The sequence below is a fragment of the Pyrus communis genome, chromosome 5 (assembly GCF_041283825.1).
Source record: "Pyrus communis isolate YQ-2024b chromosome 5, ASM4128382v1, whole genome shotgun sequence".
NCBI lineage: Eukaryota > Viridiplantae > Streptophyta > Magnoliopsida > Rosales > Rosaceae > Pyrus > Pyrus communis.
Genome location: NC_142569.1, coordinates 13,174,605 through 13,195,306, shown reverse-complemented (window position 1 = coordinate 13,195,306; position 20,702 = coordinate 13,174,605). Strand labels below are relative to the sequence as shown.

Below are 20,702 nucleotides of genomic sequence, written 5' to 3'. Positions count from 1 at the left end.
AGTAGTTATCAAATCCACCACTTAGTAGCATTTTTTTTCGCTTATAAGTGGGAGATCTTAGGTTCGATTCTCGCTAGATGCAAAGTTTAACCGCATTATTGTGGCAAATCCATTGTAAAACTTAACTCACTCCTCTACCTCCTTAAAATATCATCGCTTGTTCAAAAGAAATAAATAATAATAATTCAATTCAAAACCACATCATATAATTTATAAAATATAATTTAAATACACGCTATCCCTAGCATTACCTTTTTCTTTTTCCCCTCCCTCCCCTCCCTCCCCTATTTAACTTCTTCACCCCACAACTGACCCCCTTCCCCTTCTCCTCCTTCCTTCTCTTTTTTCTTTCTGCTTCTCTTTCTCTTTCTGTCTCTCTGCTTTTGCTTAAGCTTTTTACACACCAAACCATTCACTCATTACTCTCCTTCTCTCTTCCACAATCATATATATCCAAACCCCACATTCTTATCTCCACACCCAAATTTTTACTTCCTCTGCTTCTCTTTCAGAAACCACCTCGCCTGCCTTCCGAAAAACCTGAAAAAGAACAATCTTTTGCAGCTGCAACATTATAAAGTTACAGTCTTTGATACCAATTGACATATTGGCGATCATGGAGAATGATTTTTTCCTAAATGCCGGAATCCCACCTCCGCTTCACTTTGAACAAGCATCCTCAATGCCGGCATGGCGGTCTTCTTTCTCGACGGCCATAGACATCCAGTCCTCCACCGCGGACCGGAATTACTCTTTGGAGCAGTCCCCAGACTGCTTCTACAATCCCAACTGGGTCAACAAGTCAACCGACCAGAACATCCACTTCGAATCAGCCCTGAGTCCAATGCTCTCATCTCCGGCGGCGTCCAATTCCAATATCTCGAACGAGAGCTTCGTGATCAGAGAACTGATTGGAAAGCTCGGAAACATCAGAGGCTCCGGCGAAATCTCGCCGCATTCCGAGTCGTTGCTGGGAATTCAAAATTCTTACATGGGTAGAAATGGAAATGTAAGTGCCAACACTTCATGCTACAGCACTCCGTTGAACTCGCCGCCCAAACTAAACCTCCCCGTTGCAGATCACCATTGGAAGAAAGAAAAGCTACCTAGTTTGGGAAACTCCATGGCCTTGAAATCCAGCGTGGCCGAGTTCTCAGCCGACCCTGGATTCGCCGAGAGGGCGGCAAAGTTTTCGTGTTTCGGGAGCAGGAGCTTCAACGGCAGAACGCCACAGCTAGGAATGAACAATAACAACAGTACTGAACAACCGCCGTTTCGATCCCATCCCGCCGCGAAAAATGGCGACAAGTTTCCTCGTGTTTCGAGCAGTCCGTCGCTGAAGGCGCTCGGATCTCAAACGAGTATGCAGGAAATGATGAGTGCTCTGCTGCAGGATAGGAGTGAGTTCCCCATTTCCCGAGAGGAATCGACGATTTCTGAGCAGAATCCAAATGGGGAGACCAATTCCATGGATTTGAATTCTAGGAAAAGAAAATCAGTTTCCAAGGGAAAAGCAAAGGATCCTCCTCCTCCAATATCCCCATCTCCAACTTCCACAAAGGTACATACAAACATACATACATCCCCAATTTCTATTAACTTTCACTTGACAAAATAATATTCTAAATTATGAGGTTGAAATTCGAACTCAGAGTAAAAAATTGAGCAGGGAACATTGACGTGATCAAGTGATCTGAACTTATTTTTTGGATCATTTTAATGATGATAAAGGAGTTTACTTTTTAATAATGATAGATAGACCAAATTTTAAACCTAAATATGTAAACTAAATGATGTGATCTTTGATAATTGAATTATTACTTAAGTGTTGATTAACGTATTTATTTCCTATTGATGACACTTATGAATTTGGTTTAAAATTTTGTTCAACCTAGCATTACCTTCACTTTTTTTTCTTTCTATTTTCAACCCGAAAAGTGAAATTCATACTCAGAGTGCAAAGTATGGGCGCACTGACATGACCAATTGGCTTAAATTCAATTTTCGATCTTGAGTTTGTGCATCAATTTGGTTAAAGCAATTAACTTTTTTTCATTTGCACACAGGGGACTGAAGCTAATGAAAATTCGAATGCAAAGAGAAGCAAGCCAAGTGAAAACAATGGGAATGACCAAAATGGGTCTATGAAAGCAGAGGAGGATGCAAAGGGAAGCACTAGTTCTGATGAGAAGCAAACCAAGACTGGTCCAAAGCCATCTGAGCCTCCCAAGGATTATATTCATGTAAGAGCAAGAAGGGGTCAAGCAACTGACAGCCATAGCCTTGCTGAAAGGGTAAGAATTATGGGCTGAGTTTTAATTAAATTAATTCCCTCCATTTTAATTTCAAGCTTTGTTGTGACATGGGTTTTGTGGTGCAATTTTGATAGGTAAGAAGAGAAAAAATTAGTGAAAGGATGAAGCTTCTTCAAGATCTTGTGCCGAATTGCAACAAGGTATGCGTTAAATGCTGAGTTGTAATATTCTAAACCATTTTAATTGACCAAGAAATTTAATTAGGGGGCAGAGCCATAACCCTAATATACAAAAGCTTTTAACTTTTTAAAGTGCATGAATGTGCCACTTCAACTAACGTGACTTCGATTTTTTTTGGCTTTTTTTTAGGTGACTGGAAAAGCACTTATGCTTGATGAGATTATTAATTATGTGCAGTCATTACAACGCCAAGTCGAGGTAAAAAAATTGACATTTTACTAATAAGAAAAGTCAACACAGATTTCTAATTGTAAATTTGCATTTCAGAATGTAGCTTCCTTGTTATTTCTCTGACCGGGTATATTTGCATGCTCTTTTTTTTATGCAGTTTCTCTCCATGAAGTTGTCTTCTGTGAACACCAGGCTGGATTTCAACATGGAAACCCTAATGTCAAAAGAGGTAGGTCGTAATTTATTCTCTAAGAACATAATTAAATAAATATTTTCCAACTTTTCTAAATTTAATTTTCCTTTTCTGGTTTTAGATATTTCAGCAAAACAGTGGTTTGCCACAGCATCCAATATTCCCATCAGATTCCTCGGCACAAGCCATTTGTGGACACCAACGCCAGCAAAATCCAGCACTTTGTAATGGGGCTGTGGACCCCTTGGATAATACCTCACTATGCCAAGGCCTTGGGATGCAATTACCTCCTCTCAGTGGTTTTAGTAGTGAACGCATTCCTCAGGTAATTAATTTTACCGTTGTACTTCAACAATATTTTAAGTTTGTCGAGGGTTAGTCAGTTGGTTAGATCAGTGTTACCATCATTTTACCTCAAGTTCAAAGTCCCCTTCTTATGAATTAGGGTTGTTTAAGATATATATATATATATATATATATATATATATATATATATATATATATTATCGTCTGGTAGAAAAAGTTATCTAGCTCTTTCTGGTTTACTTTTTCCAGTTTGCAGCATTTGGTGAAGATGACCTGCAAACCATTGTTCAGATGGGATTTGGCCAAAATCCAACCAGGGAATCAGAATTGCATGGTAAGGAGAAAAAAACAAAAAATTCTACCTCAAATTCCTACATATAAAATTGTAATAAATAGAAATTGGCATGGTAATTTTTTCTTTTCCATGACGCAGGTTCAAATCAAGTATCCCACATGAAAATTGAGCTCTGACCGTCAGTCCTTCATAATGTGGACAGAGGGGATGTTGTTGTAAATACAAGATATAAAAAATGTTTGAAGATTTGCATGCACTGTGCTGATACTGAGCCTTTTATCATTTGCTTGGTACCAAACCCTTTACGTCTATTCTATTAAAGGAGCAAATATATGGTAGGGTTGCATGATTAGAGCAACTCTTACGCTGAGGGAAACCGCTTGAGGTTAGATGAGATTAAAATACAAGAAAATCTCATAGAGGTGCCTTAGAGGATGAAGTGGTCGGGATATCCCTACATAAGATTTTCTCCTATGGAAGAGGGCCATTATTTTTTCTGCCTTTTCATTTCATCTTCATTTACTCAATGTAATTTCTTTGTTCTAATTTTTTCCCCCCTTTTGGGGAGAGCCTTTTGTATCCACTGTAAAATCCCAGAAGCAATTTCTGTAAGATAACAATGCTAATTAATTAATTAGATGAGAGAGCTTTGTAATCATTTCAAGGAGAATTTTGTAATTTTCCACAAAAATCATGTCAATCATTGATCACAGTGAAATTTGCATAATCTTTTGGATTTGATTCTGATTAAACTTGGGTTGTAACCAGCTGTATGAGTGGGGTCTCTTGCTCTCCAAGAAAAGTCTAATTTGAATGATTAAGACAATTGGTTATAATCTTGAGCCGGGGTCAACCATGATTTCTGCCATGTTTTGAGCTCCTGTAATTTTCACAGATTATCCAAAAACAGAAGCTTCTGTTCTCTTTTTACTACTCAGAATAAAAAATAAAAAAAAATAAAAAAAAAATTGAGCACAGAGGTCAGAGGTTGGAGGTTAGAGGTTAGAACCACTCCATTAAAAATGTTTAGATTTTTAGATTTTTGTTTTTTACAGTATACAACAGTACAAAGAACATCAAAAGAATCCCAGGTTGGCAGCGGTGAGATTCTGACTAGGCCCAATGAATCAAAGGAGCTTTATAATCTTCACCCACTTTTTAAATTTTATGGTATAATTAAGAAAATAAAGAAAAAGGGCAATGTAGTGGAGTTCAGGTTTGGAAAGATGCCCTTTAGAATTATGCTAATCTTTTTTTTCTAAGAGGTGGTTAGTAAAAATCCAAGTTTAGGGTTAAGCAAAAGATTTGTGCATTGCAGCCTTATCATTTATTTTAATTGAGGGGTCTATTATTGGTCTGCAGATTAGTGTAATTTAAATTATAATTACCAGAAAAAAAGATGCTCTGATTTGGTGGTTTGTGTGGTGCATAGCATTGTGAACATTTGCCTAACATATTATATCATTTGCAATGATAGGCGAATAAATAATTACGATTAGAAAATTGTAGCCTGACAGTTTTGTCTCCATGAATTTCAAAGCCAATTACATGCAGACGTGTATGCGATAGATATTGTTTTTCTTATCCTTTTGCATTTTTCTTTGTCAGCTTCTTTGATTCTCTTTTGGATTTATTTCCTCGAATGCTTGCTTGCTTGAGGTGGTCTTTTCTGATTAATCTTTGGTTCCCCATGTTTTGTTAATGAGTCTGATCGAGATGGACAAACTCAGAAAATGACAAGGAAAAAAAGACTGTAACTTGACATGGACTTTGGCCAGTTTGGACTTCGCTGGCACCCAATTTCAGTATTGTGACTGTTGTTATAGTTAAGAAGTTAGGATTCTAAACCTTGACAATTGCTTGGTTCAATGTTTGTGAAGTGCTATCCTAAGAAAAAGTCGCACTTTGCTTAATTTGTTACATGAGAAATGCTAATAACAAACTCTCATGCATGCACTTGTACGTGATTAATTATCGATTTTGAATTTTTGCATCTTATAATACACCAATTAGTAATATATTTATATATTACAGACAAATATTGTCATAATATTTCGTACATATGCAGACACAAATAGTTGTCAATTGTTGATATCAGTGAGTCTCACAATACATTAACAATTAACTACATGTGGCTAGTTTCGCTAGCATAGTTCTTGTTATGCATATGTTTTTGCCACGTATGGAGCCAAGTATCATTAGCACGACTCTTGCTTATATACTTATGCATAATTAGTTGCCATCTGTCGATTAAAGTGAATCTCACAATGTTTGTACTAAGCTAGTTGTTGGAAAAAAAAAAAATCTCTGGGTGGTATGTCATAATCAAATCCTGAAATCTATGCCCTTAATGGAAGGAAAAAGCTTTGGGTCTCCGCCGGATATATCTAGCTTACCCTCTGGATTTTACAAAAACCAAGGGAAATGAGAGACCCTACCCTAGCTAACTCCTCACCTATAGTCTAGAAAGAATGTTTGGAGAGATTTCAAGTCTCAAGGACAGTGGGTGGCTTAAGGTCAATTATGCAGTAGGGTGACCCATTAGGATTAGGGTAAGTGCCCCACTAACAAAGTTATCGCTATTAAAATCACCCATTTCTGATTAGGGTTTTTTTACCTTTAGTTGGTCATTGGTGGTTTTTGCTTTTGTTGGGGAGAAAGAAAGAAATTGACAACCATCATTTGCTTCACCAAACATTTGCATTTGCAGTATAATTTCATGCTTTCCAACTGTAAGCGTGTTTGTCTCTCTTTTTCACATGCATTCTAAAGAGGTTCTTGCTTCTTGCTACAAATTACACATTAATCAACGAAACCAAAAGCATCTTATGCCATTTCCCTTTCATGAAATCTAGCGAAGAAAGTATTATATAGATTTAAGTGTCACAATCGCACCTCATTTTCTTTCACTTAGAATGATGGACATTTTTTTGTCATGGGCAAAGTGTTAAGCCCCAAATGTCAAACAACTAACTCATAGAAAACTTCCAACCTCTTTGCTTTAAAATTAAAAAAAAAAAAAAAAACACACGACCCCTTTTCTTGTCCGACTTTATAAAACTTTTTTCACTTGCTTTCACTTTGCGTTTTTTAAATTATTTCTTTCCTTGGCACTTACACAAAATTTTTGTTGATTAATTAAGCGATATTCTAATATACTCTAATTTATGTAAAAGAGATTTCATTTTGGGGGCAACGAGATAGGTACACTGTTCTAACCAACTAGCGTAACTCGTTAAAGATAAGATAAAAGAATATAACGCGTGAAACTCCTAACAATATATAGTGATTTAAGAGAAGAGAAAAGTTATAGTCAAACTCTTATTATGGGTGCGTATCTCTGAAATCCTCACTTCTTAACACTTAATTGAAATCCAAAACAAAACCCTATATAATGATCAAGTAAAAAAAAATTCACTTCACTCCGAATTGAATAATTCCAACTTTAAAGTAAAGATAGTAAAAGTGGAATTCACATACTATGGGACTTATTACCTTCATCCCAGTTATGATTAGGCATTAACCAAATGAATGCAGGATTAATTGGATAAATAATCCTCATGATTATAGAGTATTCAGAATAGACTCCATGGTTCAAAAATTAGGAATTAAACACCTAGGCCCATTTGGTGGGTTGGATAGGATAAGTAATGAGCAATTAAAAAATGGACTTGAGTACAATTCATTGTTTTTTACATCAAAATGTGAGACGGACATGATTGATTATGAATTTGCAATAGAGTAAGTGAACTAACCTCTTATACATGGGTTACAAATCTTGTTTTACAAGTCTCTGCCAATTTAATCCTATACAAAAGGCACAATCTCATCTAGCTCACCAAACAGGCTCTAAAGGTTGAGTCAGTTATGGATTAAGCTCACATTGAAGTCTCTGTTAAGTCTCCGTCAACATACAAGGTTAAATTAGTCATTTAACCTCTGTTAGCCTATTTAAGATAGTGAGGTAGTAGCTGCATCAGTTCCAGCCCGACCTCCTGTCGTCGAGCTTTACCGGAGCACATGTCGCGTTGGAATTGCAGTGGAATTAAACAGGATGAGGCAGTCATTGCGCGAAGATGGACAATTCCGGAGGCGAGTTTCATGTCTGGCAGAAAAGGCCGGCTTTTTGACTGATTTTTCCAATTCGCATGTGATTTTCCGGGTCCGCATGTGAGTGTGCAAGAGCTTGAGTTTTCATCTTTGGGTATGGCGGCTATGGAATCTTTTTTTTTTTTTTTTTTTTTTTTTGAAAGCTGCGGCATATATTTCAAAAGGACAAAGTCCATGGGAACCAGTACAAAAGAGCTGGGAGTTAACACCGGCAGCGAGTTCAAAACCAAAACAAAAGGCTGGAAAAAGAAACCAGCACAAAACACCATTAATTACTACTTTCAGACTGTAGGACATCAAGAATAACATCTGATGGTTCCTCGAACCATGCATGATCACATGAGGATGAGAGAGCAGAACATGCAAGACGGTGAGCAGCCTCGTTTCGTTGGCAACAAGCGTGGGCAATGAAGCTCCAGTGATCTCGATCAATATAACCTTCGAATCTTCGACGATATGCCGAATAAAAGACATGTAGGGGAAGATCGAATTTAATGCTGATGTGATATGGAGTGAATCAGACTCAAGGATAAAATTTTGTAATTTGGATGTGATTAATCATCTTCAATTGGGTGATGGACAACAATCATCAACTTCAAACGATAAAATTGGTTGATAACAGTGGAATGACTAAATTAGCTTGTGCCTGACGAAGACCTTGACGAAAATTTTAATCTTAAGCTCAATTGCTAACTCACTCTGCCAAAAGGATTTAAATTTTAGCTTTTTTTGCCACATGGCTATCATCGATGACTCTATCACCATGGGGACTAATTGTCCAATTTGACCTCCAAATGAATAACTCAAAACAAATCAAAGTTATCATCAACTTTGAATGACAAAATGGGTTGATAACGTTGAAATGATTAAATTAGCTTGTGCCTGAATAAGACCTTGACAAAAATTTTAATTTTGAGCTCAATTGCTAACAAACTCTACCAAAAGGATTTAAATTCTGGTTTTTTTTGCCACAGAGCTATCATCCGATCCGATGACGCTATCACCACAAAGACTATTTGTTCAATTTGTCCCCCAAATGAATAATTCAAAAACAAATCAAAAGTTTGGGCCCTATCAGAAGTTGGGTTATAAGATTGCAACTGGTGTCTAGTTAGGCCGAGAAACCCAAACAAGTTTGGGTTGGAGTAGTTCAGATCTGCCATTAAAAGGCCTTTGGATTCATTAATCCTTAGTCTTCTATAGGCGGGCCTATTATTAACCACTCAGCTAGTTCGTTTTCGGATTCAGCCCCAATTTGATCAGAGACTTGGGCATTGTAAGATGCAATAAGAAACAAACCCACTGTGGGTCTTGGCCTTAGCTTAGTTACTTGTGCTTTATTGCCAAGGCAGATTTTGTAAACCAAGCCGATATTCAAAACTACTATAATCACGTAGAAATGAGGTCATTGAAACCAAATCTTGATGAAGAATCGAAAGAAAGATGGGAGCTCGGACCCAATGAGAAGCTTAACAAATCCACCTCCTCTTCATTTCATCGAGATGAGAGATGTTTCATACTGTGCATATTCATCTCTATTCGTTTCCCGTCCTATCAAGTGGATCAATTGTTTTAGGAATTATGTCCTTCATTGCAAAGTATTCGATTCCCAACTAATCAATTCTGAACATAAGCAATCGGTTGAATGAAGCTCGTTTACAAGAGTAGGTATGACAAAATTCAAAGTGGGATTGGAGGGGGGTTGAGCACATCAAATTCCCAACTAATCTATTTCAAGCATAAGCAATCAATCAAATGAAGCTAACTTATAAAAGAGGTCCAATAAAGTTCAAAATGAAGTGCAATGAGACGGCCATAACCAACTAATTTAATCTGATACTTATGATTTCCGCACATTAAGACAAAGCTATTATTGTAAAAGAGAACAATAAAAAAACGAACACAAAATTCATAGGTAAGACATAAGTTGGTAAATTAGTGAATCGAACCAAAAGGACAATTAGACAAATGACTGAAATTTTACTTTCCAACAACATCGTAAAATTTGAAAGTGAAAAAGCAGAACATGATTTCATAGTAGATAAATCATAATAACAACCACCACCAAATAAACTTGGGGGAAGAAAAGCACAAACACAAACAACTATATATATATATATATATATATATATATATAGTAAGAAGAAGACATTTTTGTACCATCTTTCCACTGCAAATGAAACTTACATGAACCAATAAGTTTCACTTAATCACTTACATTTGATAGTTGCTACAAACTTGGTATAAAAATGTAGTGTCACTAGCCTAACAAGAATAGACTAATGACTTATTTTTAGTTCACCAAAATTTCACATTACTCCCATACTCTATCCTTATCACATGCATTTTTCCTTGGTGTCCCAATTTTTCCCTACACTCTATATTATCACATTTTGTCACATGCACTCTTCCATCAACTAAGAAGAAGAGAAAATTGAATTTCAAGATTCATAGTCAATTTTAAGTTTTCAGATCTCTTTGCAAAGATTGTTCAAAATACTAAAATTAACGATTTTTTTAACTTATTTGACGATAAAGGGTAAAGTAAACATTGAGGAAAAGTGTATGTGAATATTCATGAGTCATTCGATAATAAATTGGTGAAAATAAGTTTAAATTAATTATACAAAGCGACAGTGTTTACGAATTAGTCATTCGATTATAAATTGGTACGCATGCCGCAGAAGGAAATATGAAAACGAAGGTGAAATGTCACTCACAACAAACTATACACCACAAACTTTTATGCAATATAAAATACCAAAAAAAATAAATAAATAAAATAAAGGGAAAGTATTAAAAATGAAGGTGAAAAGTCACATTGGCCCACTTACTAAATTTAGCGCAAAAAAAGCCCCCGCTCCTCTTTCGGCGACGCGCACAACAGAGTCATAGTTTTACACAGAAAATTTACAGAGATCTGGGAAGAAGAAGGAGACGACGACGACGACGACGAACTATTTATCTATGCCAATGCCAACTATTATTTAATTTAGTTTAATTCAATTCAATTTAAATTAATTAAATTAATGTCTCGAGCTCAAAACCACGAGTTTCAAGAATGGTGGAACAAGCAGAGAAAGTCCAACCACGACCTCCTCCTCTCCTCCGACGAATCCAGCCACCTCCTCACCGTCGATGTCCACAGCCCCGGCCCCGATCGGACTGTAGGAAAAGACCGCTCCCACAGCGCCCGCCAGCTGTCCTGGGTCTGCCTCCTCAAGTTCCAGCAAATCGCCGCATCCCTCACCTCCCTCGCCAACTCCTTCCTCGTCCTCCTCCGGACCGCCAATCGCCGCGTCACCTCCCCTGATTCGCCCGCTGACTCGGCCTCCTCACGCCTTTACCGCGCCATTAAGGTTTTTCTGATTGTCGTGCTGCTGCTGCTCTGCTTCGAGCTCGTGGCTTACTTCAAGGGATGGCATTTCAGTCCGCCGTCGGTGAGATCGGGGGAGCTGGCGGAGCTCGTGTACGCCAATTGGCTCCACGTTCGAGTGAATTATTTGGCTCCGCCGCTGCAGAGCTTCACGAATGTCTGCATTGTGCTGTTCCTCATTCAGTCGGTGGATCGCGTTGTTTTGGTGCTCGGATGCTTCTGGATCAAGTTCCGTAGAGTCAAGCCCAAGGCGGTCATGGAGTACAAAGCGACGTCGTCGTCTTCCTCGTACAATGTGGAGGAGGGGAATGCTGAGAACGTGAATTTGGAGGATTATCCGATGGTGCTGCTGCAGATTCCTATGTGCAATGAGAGGGAGGTAAGCTGATGTAGGTTTCTCCTCCTAACGACACCGTTTAGATGTTTCAGTTGCGCTTTAGTTATACAAGCTTCAATCTTTCATCTTTTTGGATAAAATGGTAGAACGGTATTAGATGAGCTTGAAATTTGAATGGCATTTCATATGTTCTAGATTTTAGTTGCGAAAACAAATGAGAAGTGATAAGTTAGAATCCGGCTTCATTCGTTATTCTTTTGGATACACTGATAGAATGATGGGTGAAAAGTGTTCCTCTTGCACTTTCTAGCTACCTCTTGTCACTCATTTGAGTGTTGATATGGTCTCGTATTGGGTGTTGAGCAGGTTTACCATCAATCGATTGCCGCAGTTTGTATTCAGGACTGGCCGAAGGAGAGAATGCTTGTACAGGTTTTGGATGATTCTGATGATAGAGAGGTTCAACAACTTATTAAGGCAGAAGTAAACAAGTGGCAACAACGGGGCGTTCCCATATTGTACAGACATCGGCTGATACGCACAGGGTATAAGGCAGGGAATCTGAAATCTGCTATGAGCTGCGATTATGTTAAAAATTACGAGTTTGTAGCCATATTTGATTCGGATTTTCAGCCGGAACCTGAATTCTTGAAGAAAACTGTTCCTTATTTTAAGGTAACTTTTCAATCCCTACTGGAACACACTATTCTGGTTAAACAGTTGAATGTTTTGGATAAATATATGCTGCATAGAATGGGACCATTCATTACACTCCGCTTGTGTAAGTGATTATGTTCACAATACTTCAAGGACTGGATATGTCTATTTTCCGCAAACACTAAGTCATGGTTCACAAATCACAATCGTCTCTGATGTTGTCTAAAATGCGACAATTAGGAGCTCACCCTCCCTCTCAATCTCACCCATCCGGATTGCCTGAAAATTTCAATCACACTCATTGACAATTTGGTATATGGATATCATATGTTTTATTCTAAACTTAATCCGTATCTCATTTTCATACACTACAACTGTGAGCTCAAATGTCAGTTTATGTTCAACTTAGCTCTTTTTGTAGTAATGTCACCAATGTGGGGCAGTGGGAAATACTAACTACCTCTTGACCTGGCGTTACGTAGTAATTGAATTTCATTGCTTGGGCTTCTTGTTTACTGGACTGAAAGTTGGTTTTATATTTTGTCTTGAAGGGGAATGATGATCTAGGCTTGGTTCAGACAAGGTGGTCTTTTGTAAACAAGGATGAGAACTTGCTTACTAGACTGCAGAACATAAACTTATCGTTCCACTTTGAGGTTGAACAACAAGTCAATGGTGTGTTTATCAACTTCTTTGGTTTTAACGGTACAGCTGGTGTGTGGAGGATTAAGGCTCTTGAGGAATGTGGTGGTTGGTTGGAACGAACTACAGTCGAGGACATGGATGTTGCAGTTCGCGCTCATCTTTGTGGGTGGAAGTTCATATATCTGAATGATGTTAAGGTGTGCGTAGTGTCCGTGGTCAGAGTTTCTTTGTACAATTTGAAACTTGTATTGTTTGCTGACTTGCTGCTTTTTGCAGTGCCTTTGTGAACTTCCAGAGTCCTACGGGGCATACAAGAAACAGCAACATCGCTGGCATTCTGGTCCAATGCAGTTATTCCGCATGTGTTTCTTTGACATACTCCGTTCGAAGGTATAGAAGTTCTTTTCTGTTCATTAAATTATTAGAACAGTACGACAAAAAGAGACATCGGAATTATAACAAAAAGTGACTCGCGTGGTCATCTAAATCTCAAGTCAGGAATTATTTGGCTGTTTAATATAAGGGTTCTTTCCAATTTAAGTAAACATGAATGTAACCATTGTTGTTTTCATATTCCAGGTGAGTGTGACTAAGAAAGCGAATTTGATATTCCTCTTCTTCCTCCTGCGAAAGCTCATACTGCCGTTTTATTCGTTCACTCTCTTTTGCATCATTCTTCCACTGACAATGTTCCTGCCAGAAGCTCAGCTACCAGCATGGGTTGTTTGCTATGTTCCTGGAATTATGTCTGTCTTGAATATCCTTCCTGCACCACGTTCTTTCCCATTTATCGTCCCCTACCTTCTGTTTGAGAATACCATGTCGGTGACCAAATTTAATGCCATGATATCAGGATTGTTTCAATTTGGGAGTTCTTATGAGTGGATAGTTACAAAGAAATTGGGAAGATCATCAGAGACAGATCTAATTGCTTTTGAAAGGGAGTCTGAGCCTCTAGTGCCAACTACCGGTCTTCATAGGTCGGCCTCAGAATCGGGCCTTGAGGAGCTGAATAAGCTCAAGACAACTAAAAAAACCGGGAAAAAGAGAAGAAATCGTTTATACAGGAAGGAACTTGTAATTGCCTTTGTACTGTTGACTGCTTCAGCAAGAAGCTTGCTTTCTGCCCAAGGAATTCACTTCTACTTCCTACTATTTCAAGGGATCACCTTTCTTGTTGTTGGTCTTGATTTGATAGGAGAGCAGGTGAGCTAACCTCTGAGAAATGCTTTCCAGTAGTATTGAGCTCTTCCCCGGAATGTTCCATGGGGTGCAGGTTATTATGACCGGAGCATTGAAGTCCATATCAGCGAACTGATGACCGAGCTGTAATTGGCGGCCGATCCCCCTCACCGAAGCAATTCCGTTGTGCTTGTCAGTGCAAAATTGTATGTATCATTGTTTCCGTTGCCAAGCGACATTTTGTGAAATTTTTGTCATCAATTTAGACTAGGGAAAAGGGTTCCTAGAAATAGTTTGTAGGATTGGATTCATTAGCATATCCGATTTGTTTGTCCAGTATAATACCAATGCAGAACTGGGTGGCATTGTTTGATCATCACATTTGTTATTCTTTGTCGTTGCCATTAACAAATTGTGTATGATAAGTTTGCAGAAAGCTTTTGCAATTCGATATTTTGAAAGCATCATCGACCACGTCGTTTTGAAAAACCTAACCAGCACGACGTCGTTCCCTCTTGTCTAGTTGTGGAATATTGATCAAAGACCCATGCATATTCGTCTCCCGCATACGTCCTTATTCTTCTAGTTATGGATGTATTGGGATGGAAGCAGATCCTCTCCGGATCTACACATCCGGGGCTAAATGATCAATTAATTTTGATCCTTAAATTTGATTCTACGGTAAAAAAATCATTGTAGCTTTCAAAAGTTTTCTCTTCTCTTCTCTCTCCTTTTTCGATCATTTCCCTCAGTTTCCCTTGTCTCGCACTCCGGATTCTCTCTCTCTTTGTTTTCTCTCCTCTCTCCCTTTCTTCGGTATTCTCTCTTCTCTCTCCCTTTCTTTCGATATTCTCTCTTCTCTCTTTTTTTTTTTTTCTTTAATTGTTAAGATATAAAAATAATTGTAAATTTCATATCAAACAAGTTTTTAAATCTTATAAAACGCTACTCAAATCAAAATGCGGTCAACTCCGCTCTCGTATCATTTCGGTTTCAATTTTCTAAAGTTTGATAACGCCCTCCCCATCATTTCGTATAGTCTTGAGTCCAGGAACACACCCGGCAGCTGCTCCCAAGATTACATGGTCACCAATTGTGTCCAACTTTGAAATGCTTTTATTTTTGTTTGTATCACAAATTGCCACGCCAATGTTGCGTACAAATGCAATCTACAAGCTTTGACTTTAGGACTTCCGGCACAATCCATTCTGAAGTCTAAAGTCAGATTTATTTTATTTCATTTCATTTTATTTCATATATTAGCACACGCATGAATCTAGACGTTTTTGGCTTTATGGACTTCTGGCACCATCCAAGGTCATATTGGTAGTCGAACGTCGCTCACAGTCGGATCAACATTATAGTAACTGAAAACATTTTTAGAGAAAATATTTTGGATTTCAAAAGCACTTTAAGTGCTTTCTACAAGAAACATCAGTTATGCACTTTAAGTGATTTTCTAATATTTATTAGCATTTTTACTAAGGATTGTTTCCAAAAATATTTTTACAAAAAACGTTTTCAGTCATTTTAAAAACACATTCAAACGAACTAACTATTTACATTTCTTAAACTATTAAGTTTTATCATAAGATATTTTGATACAACTAAAAGTAGAACCATTCAATATAAATTATAATTTATTATACTTTTGATATGAGATTGCATTCTTTAACCACTCATTATATTAAAAATTAGAAAAATGAGCAATGACTTTAGACAGAATCTCTTTGATGCTTCATCTTTTACCTTTCTGTGGGTATGAATACGATGTGTGTGTGTGTGTGTGTGTATCTAGTATTTGTAGAAGCTTAGCTTGTAAGGAACTCAGAGAAGTAGAAAAATATCTTCTTATTTCATTGTATATAAAATAATACATTTACAACAATATATATAGACACCAATACAAGAGTAAAAATGACCCTAACATTTACAACTAATTACACACTGCCCTTGTCTAACTAACTCCAGCTATACAACTATTACTATTAGACTCTTTACACCCCCTCAAGCTGAGACTTGGTGCATGAAAAGTGCCAAGAGGAAGCTTGGACCGAAGAAAACAGAATCGATGCTTGGATAGAGACTTGGTGTGTAAGTCAGCAAGTTGATCGTGGCTACAAACATAGAGAACTTTAACTAACCGAGCCAAGACAAGTTCCCGAATATAATGATAATCTACCTCAACATGCTTTGTCCGAGCATGGAAAACAGGATTGGAAGCAAGAGAGATTGCAGAAATATTATCACACCAAATTACAGGAACTTTAGACAGAGAAAGATGAATATCAGAAAACACCTTGCAAATCCAAGTAAGTTCAGCTGCAGTATGAGCTAAAGAACGGTATTCAGCCTCGGTTGAGGATCGGGCAATAGTTGGTTGCTTTTTAGCAGTCCAACTAATTAAATTCGCACCCAGAAAAAACACAAAACCCACTGGTAGAGCGCCGATCATAAGTACGACCAGCCCAATCAGCATCAGAATAGGCAGTGAGATCTAAAGAACCCTTTTTAAACCAGATACCTTGTGTAAGAGTGCCTTTGAGAAACCGAAGAATACGTTTGGCAGCCTGCATATGTTGTTCCCTGGGAGCATGCATGAATTGACAAACTTGATTGACAGGAAAGGAGAGATCAGGTCTGGTCCAGGTTAGATACTGTAAGCCACCCACGATAGACCCGTATTCTGTGGGATTAGAGTGGAAAGGACCACTGTGATCAAGTTTTGAAGTACCAAGAGGAGTAACACAAGGTTTGGCACCTGCCATATTAGTCTTGTGAAGAAGATCAAGGAGATATTAGCCCTGATGCATGAAAAGACCTTCAGAGGTGCGATGAACCTCTAAACCCAAGAAATAATGAAGAGGGCCAAGATCTTTAACAGGAAAAACTTGACTGAGCTTTTGAATAAAGTGCTAACAAAGATTGGTATTAGGACCAGTCACAAGAATGTCATCTACATAGACCAAAACAAAAACTGGAACTGATGCTTGCAGAACAAACAGAGAAGCATCAGAAGAGGATTGTGTGAAACCAAATGTATGCAGGGCTTGAAACAGTTTATCAAACCAAGCTCGGGGAGCTTGTTTTAATCCGTACAGAGATTTGTGTAGTTTACACACATGATTAGGAAGATGAGAATCAAGAAAACCAGGTGGTTGACTCATAAAGACATCTTCCTTGAGTTCCCCATGTAAAAATGCATTGCTAATGTCCAATTGATTTAGAAACCAGTCAAATTGAACAGCCAGAGTTAATAAAATCCGAATGGTAACCGGCTTGGCCACTGGACTAAAGGTATCTTGATAATCAACACCCTCTTGCTGATGAAATCCTTTAGCTACTAGACGAGCTTTATACCGATCGACTGTGCCATCAGGTTTCCTCTTAATCCTGAACACCCATTTACAACCCACAATATTCTGAGATGGAGAGGGATGAACCAAGTGCCAAGTACCAGTGAGTTGAAGAGCATTAAACTCTTCCTGCATAGCTTGTCGCCAGTGTTCATATTTGGAAGCTTGTAAGTATGTAGAAGGAATAAAATCGACATCCAGAGGTAATGGATGTTTGGTTGCAGAATAAGCCTTTGGTTTGAAAATACCAGCCTTAGATCTAGTGAGCATAGGATGGGCGTTAATAGCATCTGAAGAGGGCTCAAGAATAGAGGCAGGGTTGGACAAGGGTACGGGAGAAGAAACAGGGGCTATGGAGGAAGGCACAGATGGTGGAAGAGATGAACTGGAAGAGGAAGAGAAGTCTGGAGATGGTTGAGGAAGGGAGAAGTGCAAGTCAATAATGGCAGAGGAAGAGGGAGTTGATTGTGGAGCAGACACAGAAGACAGATGATGGAAGGGAAAATGGGTCTCGTTGAATTGCACATGGCGAGAGATATATATGCGCTGAGTATCAAGAGCAAGACACCTATATCCTTTGTGCTGCAAACTATATCCCAGAAAGATACATTCTTTACTCTTTCCTTCTAACTTGGAGGAAACATACGGCTTTAACCACGGATAACAGGAGCAAACAAAAACCTTCAACTTGGAGTAGTCTGGAGAAAACTTGAATAAAATTTCCCATGGAGAACTATGCAAATTAGAAAGAGGCAGTCGATTTATAAGATAAATGGCAGTAGAGAAGGCTTCAACCTAATACAAATGAGGAACTTTGGATGCTACCAATAAAGTTCGAGCTGTCTCAACTAAATGACGGTGCTTCCTTTCGACACAACCATTTTGCTCAGGCGTGTGGGGACAACTGAGCTGATGAGATATACCATGAGCTTGAAGAAAATATGTAAATTGATTGCTAGTAAATTCACCCCCTGAGTCAGATCTCAAACATTTGATTTTATTGCCAACAGAAGTTTCAACATAGTTTTTTAACACAACAAAAGTGGAATATACATCAAATTTGGCCTTTAAAGGAAAGAACCAAGTATATTTGCTATGATCATCCACAATGAGAAGGTAGTACTTGTAACCAGAAACAGAAACAACCGGAGCAGGGCCCCAAACATCACAATGTAGCAAGCTTAAACTAGTAGTTGAAAATGAAGTAGATGAGGAAAACGGAAGCTTGTGATTCTTAGCAACTGCACAGTCAGAGCAGAAAAAATCAACAAAGTGCTTCCCTTGCAAAGCAAGCTTATTGGTAGATAGAACTCTCCTGAAGATGGAGGAAGATGGGTGCCCCAAGCGACTGTGCCAAATATTCACAGAAGCTTTAGTACAAACCAAGGCACGAGATGGCAAGGAAGATGGAGAGAAAGAAGCAGGAATACCTTGAAAATGATAGAAACCATTTCTAACTGGTCCCCGCAAAAGCATCTTACCCGTAGAACGATCCTTAACAATGGAGCCATTGGAATTCAAAGTCAAAGAACATGAATTATCTTTGAGAAATTGATATGCAGAGAGTAAATTGTGCTTCATTTGCGGAACATGTAAAACATTATTCAATTTAAAAGAAGCATGATCAGTATTTAAGGATGTGCTGCCAGTATGGTGAATGGACAAACCTTTGCCATCGCCGATATAGACCTTATCATCACCAGTATAAGGAGTGGGAGAAGTAATGTTGGAGATATCATGAGTGATGTGAGAGGTAGCGCCAGAATCAAGAATCCAAGAGGGAGATGGTTTGGATGCATACTGAGTGTACATGGCAGCTAGTTTGGTAGGAGGAACTTTCCCAAAGATGTCCGGATTCATGTGATCATAGCAGTCAATAGCTTCATGGCTTGTGGATCCATAAATTTGACAAGGAGTACGAGAATGAGAGGAACCCTGAGAACGAAAGCCTTGATTGTGATACCTATTGAATCCAGAATTAGAAGGATTTCCCCGATTGCTCTGATAGTTACGATTGCCTCTGTGGTTGGAAAAACGATTGGTATTTCGACCGCGATTAGAGTTGTACCGAAAAGAATTTTGCATTGGTTGATTGTGAGCAGCATAAGCCTGAGAGGAATGGGGTGTGGGAAGTAAGGGTGGTTGATTCTGAGCAGCATACGCTTGAAAGGGTTCAGTAGCAACAGATTTTTTGCGACGAGCCATTGACAACTCTTTGGTAAGAAGAAGACCGTGCAGTTCATCCAAAGTAGTAGATGACAGCCGAAGAGTGATAGAATCGACAAATGAGTCAAATTCCTCTGGTAAGCCATGGAGTGTAGCAGCAATTAGGTCACGATCGGACACACCAGCACCGGCGGCAGTTAAGGAATCAGAAATTGCCTTGATTTGCTGCAGATACTCAGAGATTGAGTGAGAGCCTTTCTAAAGAGACTGAAGACGAGAACGAAGTTGATGAACATGAGCGTCTGAAATTCCTCCAAAACGTTGCTCCAATTTAACCCAAAGATCTCGAGAAGAAGAAAGCCCAACTGTAAAAGGAATGATCTCCTCCGAGAGTGTAGAATTTAACCAAATCAAAAGATTCTGATCTTTTTCATACCACTGTTCAAATAACGGATTTGGTGAGCGATCAGAAATCAAAGGAGATGGACAGGGCTCAGATCCATCAATAACACCAATAAGCTTGTAGCGACGGAGAATGGGAGCAAAGAGCGCACGCCATGGAAGATAATTCGAGCTCTTAAGTTTAAGAGGAACCATACTCCCAATGTTTTGAATCGTCAGAGAGGTATAACTAGGCACCAAATTAGGGTTTGAAAGAGAGGGAGAAGACGATGAATCGGACGCCATGCTTGAAGACAATAGCAACATCCAACCAAACAGAATACAGAGAGACACAAGATCGAAGGATCACCAAGAAAAATTCACCAGAGATCGAAGCGAACGCAGAGCCGTGAGGATCGAAGATTCACCAAGGTTGGGAGGCGGTGGCGATTGATACCATATAGAAGCTTAGCTTGTAAGGAACTCAGAGAAGTAGAAAAATATCTTCTTATTTCATTGTATATAAAATAATACATTTACAACAATATATATAGACACCAATACAAGAGTAAAAATGACCCTAACATTTACAACTAATTACACACTGCCCTTGTCTAACTAACTCCAGCTATACAACTATTACCATTAGACTCTTTAGTATTAACTAATGAATAATTTGGCAAACTTGAACACTCTACTCTTTATTACTGATTATTAACGGTATACATGTATATATACCTTTGAAATTGTTAGAGTAAATGTAGAAATATAGAGAATAAACTGAACGATGACCTTGAGGTACAACTTGAATTACTTCCTTAAAGTGTTATTTGACCTCACTCGAATGAATTTGCTAAAGAGTTCTTGCCAAATTACTTTCAGGATACAATAAAGTATGAAATATTCGATTAGCAAAACCAAATTGTATTCTCTTAGAAATAACTAAAAAGAAATTGTATGAATGCGATGGAGAGAAGAAAGAGCAAGGAAATTATGCAAACAACAAATTTCTCAATGAAATTTCTCTTCTAC

At 38.3% G+C, this 20,702-nt stretch overlaps 2 protein-coding genes across 2 annotated transcripts; both read left to right on the top strand.

Annotated features, from left to right (window-relative positions):
• The first annotated feature begins 237 nt into the window (after positions 1-237).
• LOC137726021 (transcription factor bHLH62) lies at positions 238-4,118 on the top strand. Its single transcript, XM_068464876.2, has 8 exons — positions 238-1,561; positions 2,067-2,294; positions 2,390-2,455; positions 2,625-2,693; positions 2,824-2,895; positions 2,981-3,184; positions 3,415-3,499; positions 3,599-4,118. The coding sequence occupies exons 1-8, from the start codon at positions 617-619 to the stop codon at positions 3,634-3,636; spliced, it is 1,707 nt and encodes a 568-aa protein (XP_068320977.2). The 5' UTR covers positions 238-616; the 3' UTR covers positions 3,637-4,118.
• Positions 4,119-10,393: 6,275 nt separating this feature from the next.
• On the top strand, positions 10,394-14,203 carry LOC137726004 (putative xyloglucan glycosyltransferase 6). Its single transcript, XM_068464854.2, has 5 exons — positions 10,394-11,325; positions 11,650-11,958; positions 12,492-12,782; positions 12,862-12,975; positions 13,165-14,203. Exons 1-5 carry the CDS (start codon positions 10,600-10,602, stop codon positions 13,798-13,800), a joined length of 2,076 nt encoding a protein of 691 aa, XP_068320955.2. The 5' UTR covers positions 10,394-10,599; the 3' UTR covers positions 13,801-14,203.
• The last annotated feature ends 6,499 nt before the right edge of the window (positions 14,204-20,702 follow it).